The 8,781-nt window shown below is 40.2% G+C and overlaps 1 protein-coding gene across 4 annotated transcripts; it reads left to right on the plus strand.

Annotated features, from left to right (window-relative positions):
• Positions 1-40: 40 nt before the first annotated feature.
• On the plus strand, positions 41-5,813 carry LOC134082619 (annexin A2-like). 4 transcript variants are annotated; one of them, XM_062538461.1, is made up of 13 exons: positions 41-206; positions 908-959; positions 1,039-1,183; positions 1,316-1,404; positions 1,658-1,771; positions 2,523-2,613; positions 3,130-3,209; positions 3,310-3,369; positions 3,674-3,764; positions 4,691-4,786; positions 4,964-5,022; positions 5,130-5,240; positions 5,663-5,813. In XM_062538461.1, exons 3-13 carry the CDS (start codon positions 1,090-1,092, stop codon positions 5,723-5,725), a joined length of 948 nt encoding a protein of 315 aa, XP_062394445.1. In that variant the 5' UTR covers positions 41-206; positions 908-959; positions 1,039-1,089; the 3' UTR covers positions 5,726-5,813. The 4 variants fall into 4 exon arrangements, with proteins under 4 accessions (XP_062394445.1, XP_062394443.1, XP_062394446.1 ...); XM_062538459.1 differs by having other exon boundaries at positions 1,087-1,183; XM_062538462.1 differs by having other exon boundaries at positions 911-959.
• The last annotated feature ends 2,968 nt before the right edge of the window (positions 5,814-8,781 follow it).

Below are 8,781 nucleotides of genomic sequence, written 5' to 3' on the forward strand. Positions count from 1 at the left end.
AGTCGATGAGGGGAGGGGTGTGTAAGTGTGTGTTCAGTCCATCCTGTGGTTGAGATAAGTCCACAGGAATTGCCTGTTGGAATATTTAACTACAGGAATCCATAACACGCCCTTATGTCTGGGAGAAAACTGTTGTAACTGTTCAGAGTGACGGAGGTCTTGTCGCCTATAGGTACCTGCGTGTTTGATAGGAGCTGAAAACCGAGGTGAGTCGAGGGAAATAATATACAAGGGGGGAAAAATCGTTTTGGAAACCATGTTTGAAGTTTTTAGTTAGGACATCTTTCCCACAGAGGTGTAGGCTATGTCGAAATATGTGTGTTCATGCGATTCTTTTAATTCACTGTTGATCAGCCGGCCTACTCCTTAATGTACAAATACATTTTGCATTTGTATGATTGACACTAAAAAGTCGGCCTACCGCCAAACGCTTTGAAATTATATTATATATTTTTTAAATATATGTAGGCTACGCTATTTTGAGAGGAATAGACTTCAGATGATCTTGAGGAGTAGGCAGACGTCATACTTCTGACACCAGATATTTCAGGAATGAATATAAACTTCACAAGACTCGGTTCCACAAAACTCTGAGACAGTTTAAGATACAATATGTCAAGTGTTTTCAAGGCCGAGAGGAATTTGTTTGCTTTAGGCTAGTATTGACAAGTTATGTTGTAAGTCATGGTAGACGGTAGGGGGCAGCAACATGAAACATTCGGTTATTTCTTCATTCTGTGTTTACTGATGATGAAAATATGTTCCAAGTACTTTTCACATTTTTGGATTCAATAGCCTTGTTAACTCTCAAAGAAGATCATCTCTTTAAGAACACTCTTCAGTTTTTTAACTTTTACTTTTTAAGTATATATTGGTGGTGATCTTGCTTTCCTCCTTTATAACCCAGAAGAACACAAAGCTATCTGAAAATAATGGACATTGAAAGCATCAAAGGGAATGTAAGTAATACCATCATGTACACCTACTTTATTCATTAGAATTCATCCGTTCACTGCATCACTGTCATCTCCTGCTCAGCATTCGTCTATTCGAACAGCATACTTCATGTTTCTTCTGTGATGGCAGAAAATGTGGTGGGGGACTCTGGGTACAATCCGGCCTTTCCCTGGCTTTAACCCTGAGGTTGATGCCCGTGACATTCAAGCAGCCTTGGATAAAAAAGGTGCTTTTACACAACACACTATCCTCATATTATGCCGCAAATGTTTCCAGTGGGAATACAGGGTTTTGGCCATTGAATCTGTCTTTTTATTTATGTATTTTGTTTCAAGTTAAACAAATGCCTTTCCAACAGATGTGGGCACTTTGGTGAGAATCCTGACCAATCGAAATAATGCCCAGAGACAAAAAGTTGCAGAGGCCTTCCAGCAAGTCTCCCAGAAGGTACTAAAAGTGTATTTAGTGCACAAAAGTGTGTTCTACTTCTACCTTTTTCTGTTCGATCAAAAATCAAACCAGGGGATCCGCAAAGGCCATCCTTTAGCTTCCTCTCAAAGAGAGCAGTTCCTCCACAAACCCCCCATTTTGGTATGCTGGAGTGTAATTTCAATTTTTAAATTTAAATTAACAGCATGTTAAATCAATATTGCAATCACACCCTGCATGGAGTAAACCAGTTGTGCCCCTCTCTTGCCAGGACCTGAGCCCAGCTCTGAAAAAGATTCTTTCAGGACCCCTGGAAGACCTGATGCTGGCTCTGATGATGACCCCAGCTCAGTTTGATGCCCACCGCCTGCGTCAGGCAATGGAGGTAGGGAGGGACACACCAGGGGTGTGAGGGGAAAGCAGAGAAGTCAACTGAACTTATGCAGAATACTCCTCAACTTCGTTGGCTATGCCCCTGTGTTTCAGTGATGGATGGATGGATGTTATTTCATTTTCAAAAAGTGCCCTATAGCACTTATCAATGTTTTGGTAAAAACAACCTTCTTTGGAGGCAAAACATTCACCGATCTGTCAATATACTAGTTTAACTTCTAACTTAAGCTTAAGTAAAGAAGATTACAGAAAATGATATACTGTACTTCTCCTTGTCACTAAGAGCCTTTGCATTATTCATTCATAGCCATCTTTGTAATATCTAGATTAGCACAGATCCCTGCATCTTTTGCTTGAGCAGAGCATATCACAGCTGTAATGCATTCATTTGGGAAAAGTAACCGCTCTGAAACAGTTCGTTAGTTAAGTTAGTTAATCTTTCTCTAACCACAACAACTAATAATAGAAGCTAAAGACCTATGTATGAATAAATGTATCATTTACAGGATATAATAATAGAAATTGATTTGTGTTGATCTTGTGTACTTTATGATGCATGGATGTGGTCAGGAGGATCGAATGTAATTCTCCCTCCTTTGAGATCAATACTTTACTCAACGGTGCATCACACAAACAGAGATTCTGCAACCAAAATGATGACATGATTTACATTAAAACATTTTTTTTTTTTAAATGATGATTTACTTGCGTGTTGTTCATTTTGTTCCTCTGATGGCGTGCAGGGTATGGGCACTGACGAGGAGGGGTTATTGGCGGTCCTATGCACCCGGACAGGGCCACAGTTAAAGGACACCATGGTGGCTTACAAGAAAGGTGAGAGAAGGGAGATGGGGATGGATGACTGGGTGAGCAGCACACCATTTAGGAAATACACATTCAAATGTATAAGATAAAATGTATAGATATACTTTGGTGAATCTACAGTATAAGTGAATTAGAAAAGCACTCCGAGAGCGCAGACCTCCGCCAAAGGCCTCCTGGATCCAGATGGTGATCCGGATCACTCCCAAAATGTATACTAGTTTCATCCTTGGGTTATTGTCGACCTTTCCTGAAAATGTCATCGAAATCCATCCATAACTTTTTGAGTTATCTGGCTAACAAACTGACAGACAGACAGACAGACAAACAAACAAATCCCGATAAAAACATTAACCTCCTTGGCGGAGGTAATAATAATATTGTAGTAGGAGACAGAAATGGGGTGACAAGATAAGTTTACTTCAAAACATCACAATGACAGAGTTTAGACTCATCCCTGTAGAGTAAACTGAGCAGAAACATTTGAGAGATAATGATTTGTTCATTGCTTGTAACTGATTTGTTTAGCCTTTGGACGCTATCTGGAGAAAGACTTGGAGAGTGAGACCAGCAAAGATTTCACCAAGCTTGTCCTGGGCCTTGTGATGGTACTGTACTGCTTTATGTTTGCCAACATTTCATAGGTCAGTGCACTTTCTTTTGTTTTAGATTGTACCTTACAGGTGTTTGCTATTTTCTCTCATGCAGAAAGAGGAAAGAAACCCAACAGGACTAATCGACTATCACCTGATGGGTGAGGACGTAAAGGTATGCCTGACTTCTGACTTCCTCAAACCTATTATTCTTCTTTGCTGACAAAAAAGCCAGACAAATTGTATTTGTGTGTGTGTGTGTGTGTGTGTGTGTGTGTGTGTGTGTGTGTGTGTGTGTGTTTTTGTGTGTGTGTGTGTGTGTGTGTGTGTGTGTGTGTGTGTGTGTGTGTGTGTGTCTGGGTGCGTTTCTGTGTGTGTGTGTGTGTGTGTGTGTGTGTGTGTGTGTGTGTGTGTGTGTGTGTGTGTGTGTGTGTGTGTGTGTGTGTGTGTGTGTGTTTCTGTGTGTGTTGTTGTTGAAGGCTCTCGCTGCAGCAATAACTGGTAAGAAAACTGACACGGCCCCATGGATACAGATATTAACATCACGAGACCAAGATCATCTCAATAGAGGTACGCTATACTTGGCCAACCTTAAAGGGATATTCCGCCATTTTTGGAAATAAGCTCATTTTCCACCTCCCCTCGAGCAAAACAATCGATATTTACCTTGTTCCCGTTCATCCAGCCATTCTGTGAGTCTGGCGATACAACTTTTAGCTTCAGCCTAGCATAGATCATTGAATCGGATTAGACCGTTAGCTTCTCGCCTGCTAGCGTCATGCTTACAAGTGAATAAGATTTCTGGTAATTTTCCCATTAAAAACGTGTCTCTTCTCAAGTTAGAAAGTGCAATAAGACCAACTGAAAATGAAACCTGGCGTTTTTCTAGGCTGATTTGACATGGAACTACACTATCATCTGGCGTAATAATCAAGGCAAGTTGCAACCGTTACATGGGCGCAGTGATATCTGAAAACAGTCCCCATAGGCAACAAGCAGGAAGTAGTGCTTGATATCACTGCGCCCATGTTACGGTTGCAACTTGCCTTGATTATTACGCCAGATGAGAGTGTAGTTCCATGTCAAATCAGCCTAGAAAAACGCCAGGTTTCATTTTCAGTTGGTCTTATTGCACTTTCTAACTTGAGACGAGACACGTTTTAAATGGGAAAATTACCAGAAATCTTAGTCACTTGTAAGCATGATGCTAGCAGGCGAGAAGCTAACGGTCTAATCCGATTCAATGATCTATGCTAGGCTGAAGCTAAAAGTTGTATCGCCAGACTCACAGAATGGCTGGATGAACGGGAACAAGGTAAATATTGATTGTTTTGCTCGAGGGGAGGTGGAAAATTAGCTTATTTCCAAAAATGGTGGAATATCCCTTTAATGCATAAGCTTTTTTCCCTTTTGTGTTTACATATCTAGAACTGTCCATATGTGTGCTTTTCCTCAGACTCTCTCTATAATTGCTCTGCTTGTGTAATTTCACTCAGTGTTTGAAAGACTACAAATGTTAAAAGGAGAGACAATGGAGAAAATGGTCCAGAATCACTTCTCAGGAGATTTCAAACTTGGTCTGCGCATATTAGGTATGTCTATCAAACAGTGTGTGTGTGTGTGTGTGTGTGTGTGTGTGTGTGTGTGTGTGTGTGTGTGTGTGTGCAAGTGTGTCTGTGTGTGTGTGTGTGTGTGTGTGTGTGTGTTTGTGTGTGTGTGTGTGTGTTTGATTTAATTTAATCCCTCCTCATTCTGTTGTGTTTCGCCAGTGCAATGCATCCAGAACACTCCGCTGTATCTGGCTCAGCGCCTGCATGGTTCCATGAAGGTCAGTTAGTCTTGATAAAGGACACGCTGATCGATCTAATCTTGTTAACTGGCAAAAATCGGAGTGGTCTGAACCTGGTGTGGGTTTGTTTGGCTTTGTTTTTACAGAAAAGCAACATAGTTCGTGGAATAATGGTGGGCCGCAGTGAAGATGACTTACTTTGTGTGAGGAGAGAGTTCAAAAAACTTGCCAACACTTCTCTGTACTCCACAATTGAGGTGTGTGGGTCTCTCCATCTGTTTCTCTTGATCATCCATTTGCAGTGGTGCTCAAGTAAAAAATACTTACAGTGTAAACTGTCATACTGACAACACAATTTGATTATCTTGACATAAACAGTGGCATCATAACTTTGGCATAAATGTTTGCCTTTGAGGCAAAAACGCAGCATTTTGAGCAAGATACATTCTTTTTTATGTTATCACCTATGTGGTGCAGCATGCACTAACTGTTTTGAGAAATGTTGTGCAAATATGCATTATGATTTGAGACATGCACCAAAGCAACTGAGGAAAAACAGTTTTTAAGAGTGTATGGGTCACTCTCTGAAACCCACTTCAGAATATGTCAATAGAGACATTCACTGAAATGTTTTTGTTACACTGACTAGTATTGACTTGATTTCTGCTTTGCTTTGCAGAAAGAGTTTAAAGGGGATCTGCAAAAAGCTCTGTTGGCACTGTGTCGATCAGAGGACCTGTAGAGGAGGAAGGAGGAATATGAGAATCCTGTTTACAGCATATTTATTTTGTACATGTATTCTCCATAAATAAATGTACAGTTTGAGTCTGTGTCTGCATGGTGTGTCTTTTTGGTTCAGAGCAGTGAGCAGTTCAAATTGTTTGACAAGTGAAGGGAAAAGTAGCTGACGTTGTGATAGTGATGAGTTAAATAAAGATGTTTCTCTATCATTTTAATATCCAATACTAGGGGTGTATTGGTACAAATCGGTGTGTACCTCCGTTTAGAAGTCACAGTTTGGTTACAGTTTTTTACGATTGTTTACACACTAAAATCATTTTTTTCACACAATTAGCAAACTTTTACTCAAAGGAGCAAAACACCTCCACAGATTTGCACAATATTACACACAATGTCTGCTTCACCCTTTTTGCAAAACATTACACACAGTGATTTGTAAAACTCTACACACATTTCCACACCTTAGACACAGATAAGGATTGTGAGGTTACGTCCTTGTCATTACAAAGCCCCGGATTGCCAATGACTACACTAATGAACGAATTGGATAATCACATCCACCAGGTGTGTAAGCACAAATGTGCAAAATTGAAAACGCAGCACTCAGGTGTGCTATACAGTCTTGTTGCTTTTGCAGTAGTTGCTCTTCAGAGTCAAAGTGTGTGTACTTTATGCAGTAGTTTTTGTTTGTCTACAGATTTTATTTGTTCAATTGATTTCATTGTTGGTTGATGACTGTAACTGATTACGGTTAGAAATACTGTAAGTATTGAAAGAAATACTTAAAATATTCAGTCTACAGCAGTCTTCAGTGTTGTACAGTGCAAGTGCAAGTTTCTAGACCTATTTATGTACACTTTCCCTAAGTCGAACTAATCATGAAGAATGTTGTGGGTTTGTCACTATTTTTTGGACATCTAAATGATCCCTTACATAACAATGTCTGGGCAAAAATCTAGCACATGCTATTTCCTAATTTTTCTTTTTACAAATGCGTTTTGCATTTATCACTGCAGTATGAAACTGGCTGCAATAGTGTCTGATCATTGAGGACTGTGTTTGTTAAATGACAACTAATAGCATTTTTACAAATATGTGTATGTTTTGACTGAAGTGTGTTTGTTTTGACTGAAGTGTTTCATTTTGCAAAGAATCTAGGAATTATGCAAACTGAGTGTGGCGTTTGGATAGCTGTGCTTAAATTTTGTTAAAAAGAACTCGGTTTGAAAAATTGTGTGTAAGCAATTGAAAAAAAATGTAATCTCCAGTAGGATACAGTAAGCCTGTAGATACTGCTGACTGCTACTTCTTCTGTTCATTAGTTGTTGGTTTGGTGATTTATATTTAATGCATTACTGCCACCAACAGTTTGAGGTATGGAGTGCAAAAATCAACCAACCAACCATGCAACCATGACGCAAGCATCATGATGGGCGTGTCGCTAATGTTTTCTACAGCCCCTGTCTACTGTAAACTTCTGAACCAGCGTGAAAACAATACATTAGATCAATTGAACACACGGGAGAGTCTATCAAGCTTCTGTCATGTATGCTCTTGGTACATTGAAAGCGAAGATGAGAGATTTAGAGGAGAAGTTGGCCGAAGCCGAGAAGCAAGCTAATATCTGGAAGGGGAAGTTCGAAGAAGAAAAACGATTGCGTGAAAGGGTGAGAGGAAACATCAGCTAGGTCTCCATGTCTTCACATAATGCATGTCAAACATTATAGCCTATGGTTGACCACGGTGATGTGGATAGGGTGACCAGATGAGAATGGGTGAAACTCGGTAGGTGGAGTGATACGAACAAGATAGGCCTACAAGAATTTTCAAAACTGCACCAGAAATATTTTCAATTGGAAATCCAACTGTCTGTCATTTAGACAGGTCATTTGCTCAACTTTTTGGGCCTAGTTTTCTGTCAAAGTTTTCTCAATGGATTCCTGGTCAGAACCCCTATTGAAACAGATTAAGACTTGGGGCATGTTAAATTTTGTCCAAAAATTCAAGATGGCCGCCGTATGGGCAATTCCATATCAGTTGGAACAGGTCCGACACCATGGTCCTCAGTTTTTCCTGATTTTTGGTCAAAATGTTCCTCCATGTCTCATTAGAGGAAAACCAACATTTTAGCTTGGCATCTTGTTTAGTTTCTGAGATATGGCTCTTCAAATGTGGATAGACGTGTCCTAAAAAAAGGCTGAAAATGCTTGTATTTAATGAGCACCACTTTTTTTTTTAAAACCCCTCTCCTGTCTTAAGCCTACCATATTATTTTCTAAAAATTTGAACACTGGGGCAGTACCCTGTTTAGTTGTCCAATATCACAAAGGAATTATAGTCCTTCCCACCATTGAAGACTTATTCATCGAAACAAACCCATATTTCTTTTAAAGCAATGAAAAACAAAAAACCTGTTTTTGTTCTCTTATGGTCATGAATGGATAGCACTCACATTTTTAAAACTTTACATATATATAGTCCATGAGTATGAGAACATGTTGAAAAAAAATTGAGATGGTAAGTTTTCGTATCCATTCAATCCAGCGGTGATGACAAAGTCCCAGCTTGTGTCAGGTAGCATTACCCCACCCACAGTCTCTGGCCCCTGTGATGCCCTTCAGGGTGACAAGCTCTGAAGGGGGCAGCCGTGGCCTACTGGTTAGGGCTTCGGGCTTGTAACCTGAGGGTTGCCGGTTCAATCCCTGACCAGTCCCTTGAGCAATACTCCCCGAGCGCCGCTGGTTGGGCAGGCAGCTCACTGCTCTGGGTTGTGTGATTCACCTCACTGTGTATTCACTAATTCGGTTAAATTGGTTTAAATGCAGAGAACTGAATTTCCCTCACTGGATCAAAAAAGTATATATTCTATTCTATTCTAAGCCTCTCTGACCTCAACAGCACCTTGCTTGCATGCCATTCATTGCTTCTGCAGTTTTCCACCAGCATTGCACCCTTTTTCTCTCATTGGCCTCCTCGATGTGGTCATCCAATGGAACAGTGTGTTCTAAGAGGATAATCAGCTTCGAGGCTTCCTGCAGTGATCGAAGTGTTGTTATA

The sequence above is a fragment of the Sardina pilchardus genome, chromosome 6 (assembly GCF_963854185.1).
Source record: "Sardina pilchardus chromosome 6, fSarPil1.1, whole genome shotgun sequence".
Lineage (NCBI taxonomy): Eukaryota > Metazoa > Chordata > Actinopteri > Clupeiformes > Clupeidae > Sardina > Sardina pilchardus.